This window comes from Squalius cephalus, assembly GCF_949319135.1.
Source record: "Squalius cephalus genome assembly, chromosome: 1".
NCBI lineage: Eukaryota > Metazoa > Chordata > Actinopteri > Cypriniformes > Leuciscidae > Squalius > Squalius cephalus.
The window spans coordinates 60319347-60345021 of record NC_137122.1 but is presented as its reverse complement, the minus strand read 5'-3'; the positions used below and the strand labels follow the sequence as shown (position 1 = coordinate 60345021).

Genomic DNA, 25675 nt, shown 5'->3' with positions numbered 1-25675 from the left:
ACATTGATTCTATTTAGTACTGCCCTGAAAAAGCTTTTTCACATAACAGATGTTCAATTGCCTAGTCCACGAGACAAAATACAAATACAAAATACAAGACAAATTACATAGGCTTGATTTTTAATATTGTGTGTCATTACCTGAATGATCCACAACTGTTTTTTTTTTTGTTGTTTTGTTTTTTATAATGGTTGTTCATGAGTCCCTTGTTTGTTCTGAACAGTTAAACTGCCCAATGGTCTTTAGAAAAAATCCCCCAGTTCCTGCACATTCTTTGCTTTTCCAGCACCTTCTGCATATTTGACTCCTTAATAGCAGTGACTATGATTGTGAGATCCATTTTTTCACACTGGTGACAACTGAGGGACTCGTACACAACTATTACAAACGCTGCAAACATTTAGTGATGCTCAAGAAGGAAGCATCCGTTAAGAGCCAGGGGGTTCAACTTTTGAACTTTATCGTTCGTGTAAATTGTTCTTATTTTGTTTAAAAGTTAATTAATTAATTTAGTCCTGCCCTTCAGAGGCTAAATAAGATATTAGCATGTAAAACAAAATAAGAAAATTTAACCATCACCATCATCTTGCTCAAAAGTTTGCCCCTAGCTCTTAATGCATCGTGTTGCATTCTTCAGCATTACCTTGCAGATTCTGAAAGATGTATAATAGGTAAACGTATGACTGCAGCTATACACTGCAATCATTTTGTAAGGGTTAAAATATTAATTTAAGAGCTCAGTGTTGAGACCTTTCACCGGAATTTGATTGAGAGGCGACCTGACCAATCATAATGCAGATATCCGCCATTTTTGTCTAACAAACAAACCAAACCAGTTAGTAGATTAAAGTCTAGTGGACTTGAACTTGAAAAATGGTGTATTGATTTCTTTTTGCAGTTTTGATGTTCATTCATGTTTAATTTGTGCTTTAACAAGAAGAGATTATCAGTTCACGTGCTGCTTGAACTGAGGCGCTACACATTAAAGTGTCAGTCATGTTTGAAAGACTTTTTTTCACACCAAAAGTATGCTGCTCTGTCTTGTCTGTTGGTGCATTGTCAGTGTCCTCTTTTCTCTGCAATATATTTTTCACTGTGTGAGAACATGATGTGTGGCATGAGTGCGGAATGGCTTGTCGGACGTAGCAACAGTAACTAAGAGGGGCGGGTCTTTGTTAAAGGTCAATTTCAAATTATTTAAATCTTTGTGGACTCGGCCGGACTCGACTCGGACGTTAAGGACTCAGACTCAAGTCCGACTTGGTCCTCTTTAGACTCGGACTTGGACTCGATTGTTAAGGACTTGGATTTGACTCGGACTCGACAAAGGTGGAATCGGACCCAATAAATTAACTACAATATAATTTAATATATACAATGCGAAAAACTGTACGTTCAGAGCAGTATGTCTGAATACATAGTATTTGAAAAACAGTCTGCGAAAAATTTGCCGGATAACCTAAAACTTCTGGCAAGATACTGAAGTGCGCATACGCTGGACACTTTACTATCCCATGAGGCCAAGGAAGAGGTTTTATGAATGGCAGTGAAGCGACGTAACTGACGCTTGTAGGTCATATAATAATGACAACATGGCGGATGTAGTACGTCCAGATTCCATTCATACTAAACACATTCATACTAGGGCTACACAATGTATCGATTCAGCATTGATATTGCGATTAGGGCTGCAACAAACGATTATTTTGATAATCAATTAATCTAACGATTATTAAAACGATTAATCGACTAATCATCGATTATTTCACCGACTAATCAGCCAGATTGGAACGATTATTCAGCTTTTTCAGTTAGTTAAAACACTGAGTTATACATATTCAAACTATAATATAATAAAAAGAAAATCACTTCAGCTTTTGAACTTGTGAATGGTTGTGAACTTTGAGCCAACTAAACATGTCATTCTCGTTAAGTTTTCAGATTTCTGTCCAACTCAAATCACACACAAATGCTCTCTAAGCATTGTTTAAATATTCTGTTCTCTCTTTCAATAGAAAAAAATAAACAAAAATCAATCAGCTGCATTATAGACAAACTTAATCTGCAAACAATTATTATAAGAATAAAATAAAATAAAAATTGACATGATAATTGAGCTGACAGAGACATTCTCAAAATACAGGCAAGTGATAAGACCGGAATACCTAGGCCTAATTGTGTTAATAAAAACAGCCCTGACTCCTAAGCTCTATCAAGCTTTATTGTATGCAAAAATAAATCATCACATTACTGTAATTATATTATTATTGTTAATATTATTGCTATTATTAGTAGTATTGAATTCTCTAATAAAGAGATTTACTGCTAAGTTAGTTATTTAGCTCCAGCTGCAGAACATTCACCTCTCACCGGCTCCTCTTGTTTCCTCTTTAAGTGCTTAAACATACATGTTGTGCTCCCGTGAAAAGCAAGTTCCGCCTGGCATGTATTGCACACGACAGCATTCTTGGTTTGAATTTTTGTGAAACTTTCCCACACACCTTGCTAGTTCGGATTCGTTTGCACTCCGTCACCGTCATAATTCGCGCTGTGTTTTCTTCTAAAACACATATTGCAGGCCCTTACATTAGGTCACGTGAGATCAAACGACTACTCGGCAACATGATATTTTGTCGACGATTTTTTATTTATCGTTTCAGCCCTGCGATGTGTGCATCCGCGATAGTCATGGAGTGATGGATAGCCTTGGATAATTTGCTAAATTTAACCATCATAGAGTAAAAGTTTATAATGTACACGTTTTTTTAAGTCGAGTCAGGCATCAAGCGCAAGAGGACTTGGGTGCCATTTTCTTTGCGCACACACAAAGCCACGCAGACAGCATGTGAACACCGAATTCAGTTCCTTTTCTCTTTTTTCCAAGCTTAAACGGACACATGCACGTAAAATTAGGTTAAAATGTCTGTCTCTGCGAGTATCCTCATAAACACAGTTGGTTGTGTGCTGTAAACAATTGAGAAAGAAAACAGATGCGTGTCATTTGGTCTGGGCATTCGTCTTAAAGGGACAGCAGCTTAATGTACCCGCAGCTGTTTGTGATACTGTAAATTGTATTAATTACGGTAATCAATTATATTAGTTATATTTTATTTATACATTGAAGACTGTTATTCAATTTCTGTACTTGAATACTGTTTCAATTGTATCTTTCTTCTATTGTATTTATCTATGCTCATAAATGATTATTTTCTATGCAGATTCACTTCCCTACAAAATCACCCGTATTATTCTAGACTGATTAATTCTATTCAAATAGAGCTATTCAAATCAACTGGTGAAATTGTTTATTTATACATTGCAATATCGGAAAAAAACTAAATATCGCAATGTAAGTTTTTTCCAATATCGTGCAGCCCTAATTCATACCATATATAACAGATTTTTAACGGTCATGAAGGATGTTCTAATTCAAATGTAGTGCCTACTCGACAGTACGCAATTGCGGATGCACCATGAGCGTTGTAAACAGTTATTTCAGCGTTTAACGGGAAACATTTTAAATGGCCACAGAAAACTCGTCAATTGGAGTGAAGAAGAGACCTTTTCGTTATTAACTTTACTGTCCAAAAAATCCATATAGAGAAAAAAACCTTGATAGTACTTAGCAATATAATATGAGGATGTGCAATGCAAGAGCCTTCATGTAAACAGGTTGCATGCAGCATTCGTCCAATCAATGAATCTAACACCACAAATACGCAAATAAGAACGTTAACCGAGGGTTTAGGAGTGTACAGCATGAAACATCAGTTTATAAATACCAAGGATTAATTGTTAACCCCGGGTAAATTATGATCAGTGTAAAGGTTTACAATGACCCAGGGTTAACTATTATTATTAGTGTGAAAAGCCCTCTTGTATGTCAATAATTAGTTATAAAACAGATAGTTCTGGACCTTGATTCTGAATGGTTGAGCCGTGTTCTAACCCGTAGTAACTTACTCTACAAGGACTCAAGCCATCCAAGCCACATAACATTGTTTTATGCTCTTATCACGGTTACAGTACCATAGCATTAAGGCCCGGACTAGTGGGCTCAGAGACAGTTTCTGGTCAATCCTGTTTCTGGAGTACACACAGCACTGCACATTTTCAAATTCAACTCATCAGCTAGTTAGTAACGACTCCAAGACCTCAAAAATTTGTGTTAGATAAGAGAGACATTAAAAATGTACAGTGCTGGGATTGAAAATCACTGACCTAAATCAAGATATTTCTTATTTTAATACATCATCATCGCAACTATGGAAGGCATTTTCTGCCAAATTTAAATAAATAAATTAAATGATTAAAATGAAAATGAAAACCAGATTAATGATTTCATTACAGAAAACTGTACGCAAAATATGTGACAAAATTGAGAATTAAAATTAAATGATTTCATTTTCACACCCGGCATTCAAACAGATTTTTTATTAAGATTATATAGGACTGACCTGAAGGAAAATGCTATATCTAGCCTACTGTAAATGCAGGTACACTCACTTTCTCGCTTTTTCTTTTTTTTTCTTTTGGCTTTTAGTGATTTTACTTCATGAAAGTTGCATATATAGATACATATTTTTCAGGTTTAATTTGTATTGCGTGGTAACCGTTTTATAAAAGCAATAAGGTACTCTAGGCTAGTGCTGTATCTGAAAAAGTCACGGCTGAAGGGCGTTGTTAGGCACGATGCAAATATGAAACATTGGCTGAAGTCCTCGGTTAAAGCTAGCGGGTATTAATGTCTATATCTAGCTATAATTGTTGTAGAAATTGTGTTACTAAGACTTTTGTACACCCAAATAGTTGAACTTCCAAAACAGCCTAAGACATGAATGAACTTCATCGCAACTGAAGATGCCCGTGACTCAGGCCGAGGAACTGCAGTGTGCCGAGGGTTTGACGCATGCTGGTCAGGCTGGTTGTTTCCACTAATGCTGCGGCAGCTTCCCGCAAAAGCTCACTAACAGATTTCGCCATATCTCATCGTCTCGATTACAATATAATCACATTTAAATAATTTCGTTTCACACATTCACTCATGCACACGGAACGTCGACGATTTCGCTTTACAAAAGGCGTGTCTCTAGCACCGTTACTTGAATAAGCCACACCCACTCATTAACATAGAATTTGCATGCAGGTTGTGGTTGAAAATGAAAATGAAAGCTGTGAAATAAAAGAGGAATTAAAATGACAACTAAAATTTACATTTGAATTTGAATTGTGTCACTATTATTGCGTGAGCATTAATAAAGAGCTTTGTAAAAACTGGATTTGTAGTTTCTTTTTCACGTTTGGCTTTTCATTTTAATATTGGCAGTCTTGCCTCGAGACTGTGGTGAAAATGAAATGTGAAATCACCAATTGCATTTTATTTTTCAATTTGACAGGGATGATGCACTGTCACCGTGAAAATGAAATCATTTCATTTTAATTCTCAATTTTGTCACATATTTTGCGTACAGTTTTCTGTAATGAAATCGTTAATTTGGTTTTAATTTTAATTTTAATCATTTAATTTATTTATTTAAATTTGGCAGAAAATGCCTTCCATACGCAACTAGATATAAGAGGTAGCCTTAAAAGTTTGATTTCTAGACCAGGAAAATTAATATATTTTTCTAAAAATGCTTAATCCATATCCAGCAAATTATGAACAATGTGAAAGTCATGTAAATTCATTGGCTGAAAAGATATTCAGCTTTTAAAACTTCAGAAATGTAATTACTTGGATTTTGATTATAATTACAAATTAAAATAATTATTTTAAATATTTTAATCTGTAGATACTTCAAATTTATGTAAATAAAAAAGTAATTAAAGTGCATTTAGCTAAACTATTAGCCTACATGAGATGAAATATGTTCATATTTCAAATCAGTTGATATTATGTTCATATTTTCACACTCACAGAGCTTTTCTGCAGTTCCTCAGAGCAGGTAACAGTCTCCTTCGACCCTCTTGTGATGATATGTTGTACTTTATAAGGTCAAACTCATCCATCACCTTTTCTGACATCAGGATCATGTTTGCCAAAGTTGAACATTGTGCAAGAGAAAGGTTTTGGTTACTTGTTCCAGATTGTAAAAATGCCTGCATTTCATCAACAAGAGAACTATCCTTCATCTCAATCAAGCAGTGACACAGATTCATCCATCTTTCAGGGCTGACATTGTCTTCTGGACTTTCTGTGTTTTCGTGTTTTTTAAGGTTTTGGATTATTTTCTCTCTGCTCTCTGGGTTGTTCTCTGTGCGAATCAGCAGATCCTTTAATAGCCTCTGATTGAACTTCAGCGAGATGCCATGAAGGAATCGAAGGAAAAGATCCAGGTGTCCATTTTTACTCTTCAAAGCTTTATTCATTGCTGCCTTCAGAAAATCATCCAGAGAAACAGTCTTACACTGAGTTCTGGACTTTCCTGTCAGGAATATTTTCAGAACTTTAATTTTCTTGCGTACATAGCAGAGAAACACATACAGTGCTGCAAAAAACTCCTGAAAGCTCAGATGTACAAAGCTGTAAACCTTCCTGTGATAAATCACAGATTCCTCCCTAAAGATCTCAGTGCAAATCCCAGAATACACTGAGGCGTCAATGACGTCTATGCCGCTCTCAGTCAGGTCCTCCTCATAGAACATCACATTGCCCTTCATCAGCTGATTGAAAGCCAGTTCAGCAAGTTTCACAATCACTCCTCTGTTGGACTGCATGAGTTTCTTTGGATATCTCCCTTCATACTTCTGGATCCTCATGCTAGTTTGAATGAGGAGGAAGTGTATGTACATTTCAGTCAGAGTTTGAGGGATTTCTGCACTGAGATGTTTCAGGATGTTTTGAAGCACAGTGGCTGAGATCCAGCAGAAGACGGGTATGTGGCACATGATGTGGAGGCTTCTTGCTCTTCTGATGTGTGAGATGATTCTGCTGGCTTGATCCTCATCACTGATTCTCTTCCTGAAATATTCCTCCTTCTGAGGGTCATTGAATCCCTGAATTTCTGTCACACGGTTGATGTAGTTAGATGGGATCTGATTGGCTGCTGCTGGTCTGGTGGTGATCCAGATGAGAGCAGAGGGAAGCAGATCTCCTTTCATGAGGTTTGACATCAACACACCCACTGATGAAGACTCAGTCACATCAGAAACTTTCTCACTGTCTGAAAACATCAGTGTAATTCTGCTTTCATCCAGACCATCAAAGATGAACACAACTGTACATTCATCATAAATCTTTGAGTCCAGATCTTGAAGTTCAGGATGAAAGTCCAGCAGAAATCTGTGAAGACTGTACTGATGATCTTTAATCAAGTTCAGCTCTCTAAATGGAAGCACAAACATGAAATCGACATCCTGATTGGCTTTTCCCTCGGCCCAGTCCAGAATGAACTTCTGCACAGAGACGGTTTTTCCAATTCCAGCGATGCCTTTAGTAAGAACAGTCTTGATTTTGTCCTTCTCTCTTCTCTTCTCCTCATACCCTAGTTCAGGTGAAGGATCAAAGATGTCATTGCAGTTGATTGGAGTGTCTTGGAGTGTCTTGTAACTTTTCTCCATCTGTTGCACCTCATGTTCTTCATTCACTCCTTCACTCTCTCCCTCTATGATGTACAGCTGTGTGTAAATCCTGTTCAGGAGGGTCTGATTCTCTTGTAGTTTGATTCCCTCAAATAAGCTCTCATACTTGTTCTTCATGCTGGTTTTGTGCTGGTCTTTGACTCTCTGCAGATCATCATGCACTGGCTGGTGAGAGTCGAGCTGCAGGACTGCTTCTGTGTCATGATGACAGATGTCTTTCTGACAGGAGGAGGATGAGCTGGTCTGACACGACACATCTCTGATCTGGTCAGCTCTCACACCACTGAAAACACATCAAGAAGAACAGAGACACAAAAACCTCTGTTAAAATAAATATAAAAATCTGAAAAATGTAAAAACTGTCTTCTTAATATATTACATGGAGATCCTCAAGGTTCTGTTCCCGCACAGAATTTATTTACCCATGTTTACAACAAACTGTAAATTAATAATGAACATCAGGCATTAGGGGCAGATAATGACCTGCATATTAAAAGTAATGAGACATCAATATTTCAGTAGTCAAAATGTTCGAATAAAAGAGAAAGGTGGCTAAAATTCTTGACCAGATTTACCAGAAACCATTATTTTAAAATATCACAGAAACACTGACATGAAGAAAAAGCAGTGTTCATGTGAAATCATTACATGTAATTGATTTACTTGTAAATGGCGACGGATGATACTTAAATCAACAGTTATTCTGAAGAATATGTAAAGTTTGCTGTTTGAGCTAAAGGCAAAATAATTAACATGATAATCAACAGCTGGCTTACTTTTCCATTTGTTGACATGACAGAGTTTGATTCAGATGGGAAATATCGTATTAAGTTGGGTGTCATCATATTAATCATCATATTTATAATGAAACCATTATATTTAAATATATATATATTAATCATAATAAAATATCACGATTATTGTTACTACTGTAAAGCCAATATAATTTATGGGATCTCCTTCAAAGCTTTCAGAATCTTTAGTTTTTAAATATTTTTTGTGCGTTTTTAAAATGAACAGTTTAATTTTAATGACAGTTTATTATGGAAGTAAAATAATGTCAAATGTTTTTGAAACAAAAAGCCTGTTGAATTGCACTACTTGAAAAAAAATAGGCATTGCATTAACCATGCTTGCATTTTAATGCATTGTATTTTTAGGGCTTGCATTTTTATGGGCTGAACTTCAACATTGAATTTTTAAGCTGTGAATATTTCAATTAAAAACATTTCAAACACATTTTCATTATTAAAAATTCAATAATCCATATTCACCTTTCATATTTCACTTCCAAAATATTCAAACTGTTTAAAAATACAACCTATAATATTCAACAGGCAATTTTCGGTCCATTTTATTTCGCTTTGCAAATTCGCTTCCACAAATTCAGTGGTTCAAATTCGACAGTAAATTCAAAGGGACTGCAGGAAAAGCAGTAGATTACCGAGATACTCTCCATCTGCTGTTAGTCGACCTCACCAGCAGGAGGTGTAAAAGCGCGTTAGAGCAAGCCATTCATTCATAAAACTCATTTAACAGCAATGCGTATTTGTGATTATTATGACGGCGGTTTTATGTTAAATTCAGTGTCTTCATGGTTGCTTTCCCTGTGTAGCCTACATGCATCTTTCTCTACCGTGAACAAGATTATAATGTTATTCCCCGATGCGGATATACAGATCCAATGTTACATTTTTGAGGTTGACATATATTTCTCTTGGTTGTTTAGTTGCCTTTTATATTGTGGCGATGTGCTGCATGCAAGCTATTAGGGTTTCCCTCAATACTTAAGGATTCCCCTGCTGGACATATAAAACGCTTAACGTAGCTTAATGGACTAATTACAGTGATATAAAAGACCAAACTCGCAGGCAAGCAGATGGACTCAGAATAACGCGCAAGGTTTAATGCTGAGCGTTTCCCAGTGATAGACTGGCATAAAGTTGGCTTGACATTTGCACATTTAAGTGTATAGGACTTTGTTATACACGTTTCTAACTTCAATAGCATTTGAATAGAACGACTTACAGTCATAAAACCAACTGTAAAGTGTTCATTTAGTGTCAGGCATAATGCGCACCCTTTGGATTTTTGATATTTATTCAAATAAATTAAAGTTTGCTATTGAAGTTAGAAACTTGTATGCCAATGTTGTATGCAACTTTTGAGACGGTCCCTAAATGTGCGAATGTCCAATGTCAAGCCAATTTTACATTTAGTCATTTATTTAGCAGACGCTTTTATCCAAAGCGATTTACAGTTAAACTAACAATAGGAGGACAACAATATGCAAGTGCTATTCTTCCCAGTTTAAGCTAATGCAATACACGTAGGCATAGCCTACTATACTATACTAATTTATATCTCTAGCCTATATATATATATATATATATATATATAGAGAGAGAGAGAGAGAGAGAGAGAGAGAGATAGAGAGGAGAAGAGAAAGTGTTAGTATTGATCAAGTGTTGATTTTATGCCAGTATATCACGAAACGCTCTGCATGAAACTTTGCGCGTTACGTTCATATTCTTAGTCCATTTTGCATTAGTCCAATCCTTAACTGTCACCGTCCCACAGGTGGGACGTTTGCCCATATATATTTAAAACAATAATATCTTAGTAAAAACCTAAAGTAATATTGACAAACTATATATCATTTGAAAGCTTACAATCTCTAGTTTTCATATTTCGTGGCTGTTTTTTTTTAAATAAATTACAGAGGAGCAATAATTTATCAATTTGCAACAAGAATATTTCATATTCATTAGGCGTGTTTAGGCCTTTATTTTGAAATAGAAATAAACATGAAAAATCATGAAAGATTGGGAGAAACCTCATGCCAAGAGTTCAAAAGATAACACCAATTACATTTTATGAGAAAAAAAGGTCTGAAAATGTTTAGAATATAAAGAAAAATATTAAGGATTCTCGATTTGTGATGCGGCACGCAGCGGCAGCGAGCTATAACGCACAAATGTGCTCTTTTTATGTTTATTAGAGGTTGAAATCAAATCAAATACTGCCAAAACCCCCATACTATTTCTGAATAGGATGTACACTTCATAAATTGTATGAAATTATGGAAATACATGGTTCAGATCACTCAAAAGATATATGAAAATGGAGACGCCCTTATATGGTCAGTAAGGAAGCTGGCTGTCCATCTAGTGAAAAAGTTTGGTACTGCGCCCAAATAAAATCTTACTGAAAGCTCTTTTTTTGAGATATCAACCTAAAATTTGGAACACAACTTTAGATTTTTGGCTTTAATTTTCTAGCAGATTTGGAGTAAAATATATTTTGTAATATATATATTTTATATAAAATATAAATAATTATATTTTTACATTCCATATTTTCATAAACTCAAACTTACATAACTTTTTTTCTGTTTCACTTTCATAATTTGTTTCACTTCTACAATAATCTGGCAAATGTCTTCTTAAAAACAAGACCAACCATATGTCTATATTCCAAAGCATTCTTGAATTACAACCAAGTTTGTATAGTGTTTTTTTTGTGTATGCGAAAAAAGGGGGGGTGACAGTTAAAGGGTTAAGCTATATAGCCTAGTAGCCTACATCCTACATCCTACATCCCCAATAAGGTGCGAGTTTGGTCTTTCATATCACTGTATTAGTCCATAAGCTACGTTAAGCGTTTTGTCCCGACGGAAGGGGAATCCTTGAGTATGAGGTATTGAGGGAAACTGATTATAATCCTGTTCATGGAAGAGAAAGCTGATAACATGTAGGCTACACAGGGAAAGTAACAATGAAGTTATTGAATGAAACATAAAAGCTGAATGAAACACAGCTTTTGTGTCTTCATCATCTTTTCCGCATATATACTGACAGGTAATCATTTTCATTTTATGAATGAATGGCTTGATCTAACTGTTGCTGTTCTTCGTCAACAACACGCGCTTTTGCACCACCTGCTGGTGAGGTCGACTAACAGCAGATGGAGAGCATGCTCGGTAATCTACTGCTTTTCCTGCAGTTCTGTTGAATTTACTGTCTAATTTGAACTACTGAATTTGTGGAAGCGAATTTGCAAAGCGAAATAAAATGGACCGAAAATTGACTGTTGAATATTATAGGTTGTATTTTTAAACAGTTTGAATATTTTGGAAGTGAAATTTAAAAGGTGAATATGGATTATTGAATTTTTAATAATGAAAATGTGTTTGAAATGATTTTAACTGAAATATTCACAGCTTAAATATTCAACCATGTTGAATTTCAGCCCATAAAAATGCAAGCCCTAAAAATACAATGCATTAAAATGCAAGCATGGTTAATGCAATGCCTATTTTTTTTTCAAGTAGTGCAATTCAACAGGCTTTTTGTTTGAAAAACATTTGACATTATTTTACTTCCATAGTATATTATTAAACAAAAATGCATTTCCTTTATTTATTAAAATAAACGGAACTAAAGTGATTGTTTTGAACAAACTAACTTCGATATTATGCAAAGCACATTACTATTGCTAAAGTATTTGTATCGATACTGGGGGCCTTTTGCCCCATCCTGGTGAGTCTTTTAAATCTTATATGATGTGGCAATAAGGTTTATTTATTTATTTATTTATTTATTTTTTAACCCAGACTCTGTATAGTCGGGGGCAAAATGCTTAAAAGTTATTGCCGCCTCATACATGTATAAGATTTTTTACCAAAACAAACCACTTTAATGATTTATTTTCCCACAAAATGTATTGATCCATCAATATTCAATAAAAACATGTATTTTTTCTGCAATCATACACTATGCATAAAGAGCAAATGGCTCTGAATAGAGAGCGAGATTCCAGAGGCAGCCAGAAAAACATACTCAGGGTTTTTCCTACATTGAAAATTTTTTGGCAGCCGCCAAAACGATTTTTTGTCCCGCCAAAGCCTTATTTGATCTATATTGGGTTTTGTGAGTGAAGCAGGCTACTGACGGAGTGACGGAGAGAACGATCACAGCGCCCCACCCCCGCGCGGGCACTCTCCATCTTCAGTTCTGTCTTTGCTCTCTCCCTCGCATCAAAATCAACTGATCCTAAAGGTCGGAAGACAGAATCCATGTTTCACGTGGTGCATTCGGAGACTATTTTTGCTGAATTAGCGCTGGGTGTGAACATAGACTGTAAAAAAATATGGACGTAGTGTCCGTGACGTCACCCGTAGGTTTCTGAAGAGCATTTTTGAAGCCTAAAGTAGGCGGAGCCGGCCGTCGCCATCTTGGCCTTGCGTCACTCCCGGATAACAGAAAATGGGCAAAGAGGCGGGGCGTGACGGGCTTTGGTGGAGCTGAGGAACCTGGCCATAGATATGAGCCTGGCTATCTGAAATCACTAGCTCGAGCCTCGACGTGATCGAGTTATCTGATTATGTAAAGCCAATTAAAAGTTCCTATTTTTGCCCTTCGAAATATTATAATAGTTAAAAGACATGGCTACAAGTGAGACTGTGTATTGTGATTCTGTACTATTCTGCTAGTTGAAAATGTATTATGCACTAATATTACTTCGAGAGTGTGTGTGTGACAGTGATTTATGTGCACATGTCAGTCACTCTTTCTTATGGTCCGTCAGCGCGGCATCGCTCAAGTTCGTAGAGAGCTTATTCAGTCCATTTTAAAATCTGATTTTGGCCACCTCTCAAATGGGTTAAACCATAGATATATTGCCTTTGAAGTGCAAGTAAATGCGCTAGAAAATCCGCGCTCATTCATGGATATGCATTTATAGCACGGACGGAGAAAGCGCCGACACCTGCAGGATTTCATCTGACGGCATAAACATATTATAATCTGTTCCGTGAGAGCAGAACGAACGAGCCTTTATTGACGTTTTTAAATTTGACAACTCCAAAAAGCAACGAAATTGCCAGACATCCATTAGTGCATGTTCACAGAGGAAAACAACTGAAATACAGCGCTGGTTGTTCTCTCGAACGATACTCGCCGACAACGACGGAATCCTAACAGTACGTTCACACGGGTCGTCAGCGTCAACGCTTGATGGAAGGCGTGGCTGAAGTTTGGCACTGACGCCATGGTCATAGCAGCGTCAGCCAATGAAATTAGACAGGAACTCAACAACAAGCTTCATTGTCATTCAATGGTCATAAAGGACCGGGTGATTGCTCACCGCAATAATTAGTTTCTCCTCCATTTAAAATTTAAAATTTAAAATCCTCAGTTTGCAGCTCTTGAACAGGATGAACGTGATTGGCTGCCGCCTGGCTACTGTATTTGCATAGAGCGATCTGATTGGCTGACGCTTCCGTCGGCGGCGCTTCACTGGCGTTGCTCGCGGCAGAAGTTGAAAAATTCTCAACTTCTGCCACGAGCAACGCCAGTGAAGCGCCGCCGACGGATCCACAATTCTTTTCGGCAACGCTTGACGTCACCCATTCAAAGTCAATGGGAATGACGCTGACGCCCCGTGTGAACGTACCGTAAGACGTGGGCTTTGTATACCCCAAGTAATGGGTGTATTAAATTGTATGAAATAATCCCGAAAAAAAGCACAAACACTGCAGAGATGGCAAGTTCAGCAGCTAACATTTGCTGAGGTGAAGTGACGGCTAGTAACAGCAGACAAACGGCTAGCATTGACAGCGGCAATCCACCTGTCACTCAAGTGGCCACACCCTTAAATTTAAATATTAATCAACTAAACGAATGAGTTATAAAAAAATGCACCCCCCCCACAGTTGTTATGAAGGGCAAAATTAGCTGTATAGACCAAAGCCACATAGAAATCCAGGCTGTAAACATATTTTTTTCTGCTGTAAAGTTGGTAATTTTAACATGGGGGAGATACAGATTTGCCTCACTTCTGCAGCCAGCCCAAGCGGCCAGTCAATGAATTGCAGTTTAACTCACTTCCGTGTTGGTTTCAAGAGAGAGACGGGGAGGTTGCCGCTTGGGTGTGAATTGCAGTCAAAAAAGTTGCCTTATCTTCTATTACAACTTGTGACAAGCATTCCACACATGCAGCTGACATAACTTTAAAAAATCTATCCAGTTTGAAGTGTTTTTTGTGTGTGTGTGTGTGTGTGTGTGTTGACAAATCTTTCGTGATGTCCTAACAGCCAGGATTCCCACACAACATGTCCGCTAAAGTCCGATTCGCGACCTAATGACTCCTTTGAGCCGATTCATTATAATGTTCATTTGCTGCGTTCACACCAAACGCGAATAGAGCGTCAAATTCGCGCGTATCGCGTCTACTTCGACACTTGAACATTTTGAATCCATTTGCGCGTCCAAAGTGAATAGGACGCACGTATAAAGCGAACGTTTGAAGCGAAATAGCACCAAACTATAACGTTTACACACTGACCTGTAACGTTAAATCTTTGTCTGGACTCTGGAGCTGAAGCTTTTCATCGACCTTCTCAAAATAAAATGATTAATATAACCCTCCAATGCATAGCTAAGGCCCTTTTGGTAACTTTGAGATGATATATAATCTTTCTGTCTCCAAAAATGGGGGGGGGGGGGGGGGGGGCGTGGCTTAGCCATAGGTCAATTGGTCTGCCCGTCAGTGTCTGAACTGGTGTATAACAAATCATTACTTAGTGTTTAGTAAAATTTAGCCTTAATAATCCACAGTATGTATCGCCTATGACAATGTGTAGTAAATTACCTATAAAATCCTTTAGTTTAAAGTTAGACTGGAGTGAGATGAAACTAGATCAAAGCACAAATCAAGCTGTTGCTAGCTAGCTGCTAATTATATATGGTAAAAAATTACACTATTACACATCTTAACGCTAAGTTTTTAATGCTACTTTTTAATTTATATGATTATACTAAAATAATTATCAGGTCTATCAAAAAAGGATTTTATCTTTCAAAACAATGAAAGCCAGTCGTGGGGGAAAAAAAAAAATCACAGCTTTTTTTGCAAAGAGGGCAAGAAAGGATGACAGTGAGAGTGACAGGTTGTCACATGCCTGTCCTGTCTCGTGTAGCACATGTGGTGTTTGTGTTCCTGTCTCTGTTTTGACCCCACCCTCCTTGTTATATCATTATTGGTTTCATTTGTCCCAGTTGTTCCCTCATTATCTGCCTGATTTGTCCCTTTTATAAGCTCCTTTGTGTTTGCAGTCTTTGTTGGATCGTTGTATTGTTTACGTCTCCTGTGACCCAGTGGTATGTTCATTTTGTAGTTGTTGTGTTGTTTATATATGGTTTTCCCCCTCGTGGGTGTTTGTTTTACTATGTTCTTTTGTTAATAAATCATTCTTTCTGCACTTGAGTCTTCACTTAGTTTTCTTAGTTATCATGTCACACAGGTAATATCTGTGTCTGATAATTGCATAGTCTATATTACAGTGATCGTTTTTTCATGAATACATATAATAAGAAAAAAATCACAAACTGTTTCTTTCTATTTATTTTAAATTTAACATTTGTCAATATTGGGCTTGCGGATCATGTGGGTACTAGGGTACTCTTTGCTGTGTGTGGATGAATCAATCATAACTACAATGTGTGTGAGTCATTGATGTTTTTTTCCTATTTTGAGGAGTTACTTTAGAATATTTTAACTGGGACGGACCACTAGTGGAAACTTTTTAATTTTATTTACATTTAATGCAAGTTCAGTGTAAAACTGTATTTTTACTTCTGTTGTTGCTTGCTTTCACTTCACCAATAAAACCATACGTGTATTTTATCAAAAGAGGCCAATGGTCCAAAACATTCATGAAATTAAAACACTTCAAGTTTTTAAATCACCAAATGGAGTTTGAATGTCTCCTAGCGGCCATATTGGCTACTGCGCCTAAAACTCCCAGAGCATATTGAGTTTGAGACACATTTGAAAGACAACTTGGTTGGATTTACCGCGTTTTCAGTTTTAGGTGCCCAGGCACAGGTTTTATATTAGCCTAATAGAAAAGAAAAATAAATGTAAAGCAGCAGATTCAGTTCAGCATCCATTTAAGTCTGGATATGTAATTTTCCAGTCTATGTTTAAGAATAGGGTCGCCAGGTAAGAGGCTAATGAGGCTAACTAGTTATCTGGATTCTAAGACTATCATAGAAATATATTAAATTTGAGTACATATTTATATAGCCTTTTTACCCTTTATTTTAACAACTATTTGTGCGGCCATACACACACTTGTGTTTGCGTGTGTTATTGCCAGTGTTGTAGCTTAGTTTTTAGGGGCGATTATTATAATATAATATAATAATAATTAGTGCTGTCAAACGATTAAAATATTTAATCGCGATTAATCGCATTAATGTCATAGTTAACTCGCGATAAATCGCAATTAATTGCACATTTTTATCTATTTTAAATGTCTCTTGATTTCTTTTTGTCCCATTGTTTTTTCTCATTTGAATGCTCTTATCAACATGGAAAAGTGGATCGGCTTGCTTTGTGCAAATGTTTTTTATTGAAAACAACATTGGCATATACTGTGGTGTTCAATTTCACACTAACATTCTCACTTGGAGCAAATAATCTCTCACACAATGTAACACTGTCCATCAATAAAAGGGTGAAAGAAATACTGACGAGGTCCTGATATTGACGAGGGGGCGGAGAATTCGCATCAGCTGTGTGTGTGCTTGGCCACCAAGTGGTATGTGCTGCGATGAAAGCTCAGTTCACAACTACAAAACACACAGATCACTTTGGTCTTGTCAATTGAACCATTTGGCCACTTTTTTAAAATTAAACTTTCCAGTCAGAATCTTATTGGCATCCATTTCGGCATCTCACGATCATTCATCCACTCAAAACGTAACGTTAAAGGGGGTCGCACACTGGATGAGAAGCGCAGCACAGCGTCTAGTAGGGCTGGGCGGTATGACGGTATATATCATTACCGCGGTAGAAAATGTCAACCGTAACAGATTTTTTTTATTCCGTGATACCGACACATGTAAATAAGTGGGCGTGGTTAACTCACGTGCAGCGTGTATGAGAATGAGACACTGAGATTTGTCAAAGAAACATGGAGAAAGCAGATCAAGAGGATCCACAAAGGAATTACGTTTTCTAAAGGGTTGTTGTTAACGTGATATTTTCGGGGGGAAAGGCGCAGCAGTCAACTAGAGCAGAGCAGCACCCGTAGGCTACAGTTTAGAGGAGTGCACGATCGCAACGGGGAAAGCATGAAGCTTACTTGACAACAACAGTTCATATATCAATATCGTAACGAATAGAAATAACCTATGATGTATAGTTATCTGCATCTTTCTGTCTCTATAGTTACTTTTTAAACACGAAAGCATTCAGTATGACACGCGAGCGGTTGCCGTGGTAATGAACATCCTGTTTGTTAATGCAAATGTATAATCCTGTATCTGAGGCAAAATTACTAAATATGCAGCGCGAGTTATATATTTCTGACTCCAAACAATTGGCCACTTAAACAGCTGATAAAATCTTGCTTCGACTCAATGCGTGATTACAACGTGTCACTCAAATTCCGATCGCATTTTACTGATGCAAAAGACGCGCGTGTGCACACGCACTGAGAGGGAGCGCGGTGTGTCGGTGTTCACCGAGCTATGTACAGGGGTGCAAACAGCGCGCTTTTCGGCGCCTCCCGCTTTTTTCACGTCAGTTTGGGTGACTTGTGTGAATCGTGCAGATCTGCAGGTTTGAGAGGGTCTGATTATAATTGAACCAACAGTAATTCTGGATTGCGTCCACCAACAAGTAAATAGGAAATAAGCGAATCAGAACACTGCGCGACAAACCAGCAGTATGTGCGCAAGTGTGAACCACTAGGGTTTCTGTCTCACTCTGGATCTGCCACTGCATCACATTTCTCTCTGCGTGGCGTGGAGTGTCCGTTTTTATATCGGCTCTCATGTTAACTGGTTAGAGCTTGTGTTAGAGCACAATGCCTGCGTGACACACACACTTCTCGAGCCGCGCCGAAACCGCGTGCTAGAAATAGAACCGACGCCTATTTTTCACGCGACACGCAAGAGTGTTGGAAGTTTTCAGACAAAATAGAAGGCGCAAATCATATTAATAAATTACATTTTGATGCTTGAAAGTCTCTCGGTTTTGACAAATGCATATATAATTGTAATTTAAAAAATAGGCCTAATTATCGATTTTCAAATATTGCCCCTGTCAATAGGCCTACAGAACGAAATATTCTGTAGCCTATTTTGCCGTCAATACTGCCGACGTTGTCTTTGCTGTATCAGGCTATATATATTATGTTGAACATCCAAATGTAGATGGTCTGTCGGCGCACAGAGCCACGCAGTCCCAGACAGCACGTGAAGTTCGTGAACACCGAATTCCCTTTTCTTTCTTATCTATTTGTGTTTGAACAGACATGTGCACGAAAAAATAGGCCAGTGTCCGTCTCAACGAGTTTCCCCGTAAACGCAGTCAAAATAAAACGGATGCGTGTCATTACCGGTATTAGATACGTGCATTCGTCTTAAAGGGACAGCACCCAATATACCTGCAGCTGTTTGTGTCACCTAAGTTAATCAAACAACAAAAGAGAAAGAGAAAAATTACGTTTTGTCAAAAGATAAACTGTATTAATACTTAATACAGTTAATTTACCTGAAAAACATAAAGCACTGCTTTATTTCTCGTGTGTTTGTGTTTTATTGTATTTATATTTGTATTTTGTTTATTAGTTTCTATGCAGATGCACTAGGCCTACCCTACACAATTACCCCAATCATCCTAGAATTATTCATTCATTACAAAAAGAGCTATTCAAATCATCAGGTGAAATTGTTTTCAGGAAGTAGCAGTAAAGCAAGAAGAAGAAGTGCAAGATAGTTTTTCTACATTTCATTTGACTCTATGTGCCTAGGGTGGGTTGGGCATGGTGGCAATGTAGTATCTGGATATTTGCCGCGGGACGAGGGCTTTGATTACCTCTCTCTTTTTTGACCATACATGTGTTTGCACCCCTGTATGTAAAATAATGACGCAGTTACAACAAGGTGTGTATAATTTACACTACTTAGTCAACACTAACAGTAGCTGCTGTTCGGTTTTCATACTGCTGTTCTACTCCTAGTCACTTCTGTTCTGAACTTGACGCTTCTGAACATAGCTTTAGGTGACGGGTTAACAGATATCACAAAAAGAACAAAACAAGTCCTTTAAAAGCCCTAAAAATGTACCGGAAAAACATTTAAACATAACTAATTAGTATCTACTAATATCCTACCAAATTAAAAGGAAGTAACTAATTTATTATGAATAGAATAGTTCAATATAAAATATTTAGATATTATAAACTGATTGATGAAGCAACACTTTAATTTAAAGTTTAATTGCACATATGAGTTGTATTTAATATCAATCAGTTGGGGGCAGTTCATCTAAAATTTGATGACAGTGTTTTGTTTACTATATTTAGCTATTAAAAATAGTTTACCAAAGAAATAATTTACCAAATAAAAGAAAAAGAAAATTCAAACACAGTGAAGTACTTTTCCTTTCTAAAGTAGCCTATTTGGGTTTATTTATTATACAAAGCCCTTTTTGTCGATTTTTCGAGAAAAACTAGATATAAATAACTATATCGTGAAATATATCGTTACCGTGAAATAAAATTAGTCATACCATGAAACAGAATTTTGGTCATACCGCCCACCCCTAGCGTCTAGTATTTAAATTCGAACACATTATTCTCTATGAGTGTACACACACCGGCGGCGCCTTTCAGCGTTTTTATTGCTGGCCATAAACTGAGAAAGTGCGCGTCCGATGTGCGATACAAGTTGTCCTAGACGCGGCTTCTCGTCCACTCTTTGGCCGGCTCGCAAGCCCAAACAAGTGTGTGCGGCGTGCCTGTTGTTTTGTTTCCGGTCTAGCTAGATCCAGTGGTGTTGTAGTTTTGCTAACGTTACTATTTGTTGCAAAAGCATTTGAAAAAAAACTACAAAGTTTTGCTAGGCATTAATCGCGCGGTTAAAAAAAGACGCCGTTAAAATGGGTTTGTGTTAACGCCGTTAATAACACGTTTAAGTGACAGCCCTAAATATAATATAATATAATAAGCGCCAGCAGAATCTGGACCGGCCCTGAACTTCATGATACTCACACAGGGTCAGAGGTCACAGCAGGTCCATCACTGAACATAGGGGGCGCACGCATGGAGTGGTTACTCTTCATAGAGACACAGCTGAATCCTGAAGATGGTCCATTACTGAACATAGGGGGAGTATCCATGGAGGCGTTACTCTTCATAGACACACAGCTGAATCCTGAAGATGGTCCATTACTGAACATAGGGGGAGTATCCATGGAGGCGTTACTCTTCATAGACACACAGCTGAATCCTGAAGATGGTCCATTACTGAACATAGGGGGCTCACGCATGGAGTTGTTACTCTTCATAGAGACACAGCTGAATCCTGGAGATGGTCCATTACTGAACATAGGGGGAGTATCCATGGAGGCGTTACTCTTCATGGACACACAGCTGTGAACAGACGCCGCCTCCTCTCTCTCCTCACACACACTGATTTTACAGGTACGTTTCTCCTCTTCCTCCTTGATGTGACACTTTATTTAAAGGCCTGTATGTGGACACAGAGGACATGCACACAACACAATTGAATTTTGACACATTTTATTTAAGTGGCATTTAATTCATTTAAACTTAACATCAACAGTTTTTCTCCAGTTAATAGTGTGTTTGTAGAGCAACATGTCGGCCACACTTTCAAACACAGCATCCTCGTTTAAACACTGGATTCACCTTCACTTTAATGACACTGCTGAACTCTTGCAGGTGTTTTCAACTATTTGTTTTTCGTCTTGCATTAAGCAAATATGATGTTATTGTTATTCGTTTATCCTACGGCCACACTTCCTTCCCGAAGTCTCACTGCGTCACTGAACACACATTACAATATTATAAAAAATAATTAAATACGTATTTAAAGTCAACCGAAGATTTCAACATTAAAATAATATTCTCCTGTTTAAGGAAAAAGTAAGTGCAAGTTTAACCATTTTCGGCCATTTTATAGTTGACGTGTTGTGAAGTAGGCCTAGATAACGAAAGCAACTTAAAGTGTATCATGTGTTTGAGTTTGAGTTCGGCATAAAGTCTGTTTAGACGCAAATACTCTATCGATATTACAGCTATGAAAAGTTTAACGAACTTACTGTCACATGTGAAGAGATTGCTGATTTTCTATCTTGCGAAATGGCGTCTTTACAGTCATCGGCTGCTAGTGCTTTCGATTTCACTGTGAGACGAGTAAACACCCAGCAGCTCCTCCTCCTCGAATTAGAGTTGTGACGTTCGCGAACGAACCGATTCTTTTGAACGGCTCATAAACATGAACGATGGGAGCCGAGTCGCGGCTGGAGGGGAGCCGTTCTTTCTGTCGTTCTTTTTTTCCTATGCGTGTTTCACACAGATGCACACAAATGAGCTCCTCCGCGAGACAGAACAGTTATAGGGGGAGGGGCGCACCCAGCGCAGGGGTGCTACGTAGACATTTCCATTTTATTTATTCTAATTTTATCTACAGTATATGTCTAATACTTTAAATATTTTTTGTTATCTATCAAAATGTTCTTTTGTGATGTTCTTGTATAGAAATTTTTCACTAAAAGCTGTTTTGCACAGACATTCATTGCAGCCCACTTTGTTATTGTTCATTTAAGACTTGAAGGGGCTGATGTCCTATTTGCACAGTTTACAGTAGTAATAGTGGACTGTATGTAGACATTTCCATTTTATTTATTCTAATTTTATATACAGTATATATTTAAAACTTTAAATATTTTTTGTTTTCTATCAAAATGTTCTTGTGTGATAACAGTGTTCTTGTGTGGAAGTGTTTGTAGTAAAAGCTGTTTTGCACAGAAATTCATTGCAGCCGGCTTTGTTTTTTATGTTTATTTGTGAGTAGGTATTGTATGAATAACATAAGTCAACGTAGCTTTACACATACACACACTTTGTACTAAAGGTAAATCCAAAATAGTGATATCACTGTCTAAGCAGAGGGATGTTGTGCAACCCTATGGAATATAGTCCACACATGACAAATGAGGTAATAATCAATATTTCAGAATAATTCAATCTCAGATATTGGTGTGTGATATCTGAGTTTTAATTATTTGACTACAAACTCACCTCATCATTCCTCTCAGTGATTATTTCCAGGATAAACTGAGATGCCCCCAAGCTGGCTTCTTAAAACTGACTAAATATTTAAAAAGAGCCAAAAGAGCCGTTCTTTTGAACGGCTCTTTGAAAGGAACGGATCGCCAAGATCCGGATCCCCTCAAAGAGCCATAAATCCCATCACTACCTCGAATGGACTCTTCTCACACTTCCGGGTTTTGGCACGAGGAAATAATGGTGCGTTCATGTTATCTCGTAAAGATCGTATTTACCATTTGAGCGCACATGAACGCCACCACGATGTCATAAAACAGCTCGGGATTTTCTTTAAGCCCACAATAGGCTTGTTTGAGTTCTTCTTCTTCTTCTTCTTCTTCTTCTTCTCTTTCCGGCAGTGTAGACGCTACTAGGCGTATTACTGACCTCCACAGGTCAACTTAAACTAAATTCTTAAATACATTCCTGTTTCATGCAAGAACTGGATGACTGCTTCAGAGATCTGTTTATGCTTGTCACTGTGTCCAAATAAAGAAGTAACAGAAAAGACTTTAAGCCCAAGTTCTGCCAATTTACAAAAAAGTGTTCTCCTTTCTATATTATACTTCCTGCACTCTAAAAAAATGTCCTATTGTTTCCATATTTCCACATTCACAGACCAGAAATGTGCTTTCCTATAATATGCAAAAAATAATTTAACCCACAATGCCCCAACCTCAATCTGCACAATTTAACTGAGTCCCTACGGGACGGAAAGGTACAAAAACTTTTTTTTTCTAACTTTTGGTTGAATAGAAAAATAGTGTCTACCCTTGATTTCCTTTTCCCATCCATTCTGCCATTCTTTAATTATGCATTCTTTAACCCTTTCCCTCAGTTCCACCCTCCCCAAGGGTATATAGATATCTATTTCTCTTTCTAGGCTCTCTTTTGCTATATAGTCTGCTTGCTCATTCCCTAACACCCCAGCATGCCCAAGCACCCAACAGAAAGTGATATTGCAAGTAAACACAATTCTAAAGAAAACACTTAATATGTCATTTACAATATCAGGGCGAGCTTCAGATTTTCCTGCTCTTAAAGTTTCCAGGGCTGCTGCAGAGTCAGAACAGATAAGAGCTTCTCTCGGGCTGGCTTCTTCAATCCACCATAATGCCCACAGAATTGCCATTAGCTCAGCAGCAAAAACAGAGCTACCATTCGAAATACGTCGTCCAATTTTCATTCCTAGTTTCTCAACATACACCCCAAACCCAGATCTTCCATTAACTGGATCTCTAGATCCATCTGTAAAAATGATTATACTGGTCGGTTTAATTGAATCAAGATATTTAACTATTTTTGGTATCAATTCAATTTTATCTTTCTCCTGGAGAAAAGCAAACTCAATTTTCAACTCAGGCATTACCCAGTATGGCATAGGTAACCATCTTGTATGCTTTGCAAGATCTCCTTTTTCCACTCCCATCTTCCTAACCCATTGATTTACATTTACAAAAAAAAAAATTATATTTCCTATTTCCATCAACCTCATTCAACAGACACCTTGCTGGGACTGCATCATTACAACCACTAAGTTTTACCCAATATTGTAATCCTAATTTAATACGTCTTAGCCATAAGGGCATTTCTCCCAACTCAATAAGCAACGCTGGAACTGGGGAAGTTCTGAAGGCCCCACAACACAGCCTCAAAGCTCTTGTTTGCACCGCATCTAACTTATCCAACACAGTTTTAGAGGCAGACCCATATACAAAAGACCCATAATCAATAATAGACCTGATCATTGCCTGATATATTAATAATAGCGTTTCCCTATTGGCCCCCCATGCATTCACATCCAGCCAGACTTCTCATAACATTCAGAACTTTTTCACACCTCTCCACAATCTTACCTACATGCACAAACCAAGTCAAACGTTCTTCGAACCGGATCCCCAAAAATGTAAAAACCTTCACCTTCTCCAATGGAGAACCATATAAATACAGCCCTATATTAGGAAGTTTTCTTTTAAAACCAAAAATCATATACTTTGTTTTAGATGCTGATATTTTAAATCCCCACGTATTCCCCCATTTCTCTATCAGCACTAACATTCTTTGTATTTGATTTAAAACAAATCCTACATTGCGCCCTCTTTTCCAAATGGCCCCATCGTCTGCAAATAAAGAAAGCCCAAACCCTCTCTCTATTTTACCAAAGATATCATTGATCATTATATTAAACAGCACCGGACTAATAACACTTCCCTGTGGAGTTCCATTCTCTATTCCTACAATATTAGAACTAACACTACCAACTTTTACTTGAATTGTTCTATTAATTAAAAAATTCTTTATCCAATTAAACATTCTTCCTCTAACTCCTAAATGAAAAATTTTAACCATTAATCCCTCCTTCCACAGAGAATCATATGCTTTCTCAATATCCAGGAAAACACTAACTACTATTTCCTTATTGCTAAATGCCTTTTTTATATCCTGATCCAAAACTGCAACTGAATCCATTGTAGACCTTCCATTCCTAAAACCATTTTGAATATCAACAAAAAGTCTTTTAGTTTCTAAAAAATATACTAATCTATTTGTTACCATCCTCTCCATAATCTTACACAGCACTGCCGTAAGCGCTATTGGACGATATGAACTAGGGTCTGATGCCTCTTTACCTGGCTTTAAAACTGGGATCACAACAGCATGTTTCCATTCCTTGGGCAAATTACCCTCTTCCCACACTTTATTAAACAAAGCTAAAATTTCTTCAAGAACAATATAATCCAGATGTTTAACTAACTCATATGACACCCTATCTCTCCCCGGGGTAGTATTTGCTCCAGACATAATTGCATCCCTCAATTCTTTTATAGTAAAAAACAAACTAACAGGATTATGATTTTCTAAACTCCTCCCCAACTTCCACTGATTATCTGCCATCAACTCATCTCGCATCCTACACCTCTCAACCCCCACATTCCCTGATCT

At 37.4% G+C, this 25675-nt stretch overlaps 1 protein-coding gene across 2 annotated transcripts in view; it reads right to left on the bottom strand.

Annotated features, from left to right (window-relative positions):
- Positions 1–23082, bottom strand: part of LOC307171074 (NACHT, LRR and PYD domains-containing protein 3-like) — a 75168-nt gene extending 52086 nt beyond the window's left edge. The window contains exons 1-3 of one of the 2 annotated variants that reach the window (XM_079892453.1): positions 22706–23082; positions 20651–21128; positions 5918–7864 (exon numbers count right to left, since the gene is read on the bottom strand). In XM_079892453.1, coding sequence (XP_079748579.1) covers positions 5918–7864; positions 20651–21021 — 2318 coding nt within the window. In that variant the 5' untranslated portion in view covers positions 21022–21128; positions 22706–23082. Of the gene's footprint in view, positions 1–5917; positions 7865–20650; positions 21129–21723; positions 21845–22705 lie in introns of those variants that run through there. The other variant, XM_079892452.1, reaches the window with a different exon arrangement.
- Positions 23083–25675: the final 2593 nt, after the last annotated feature.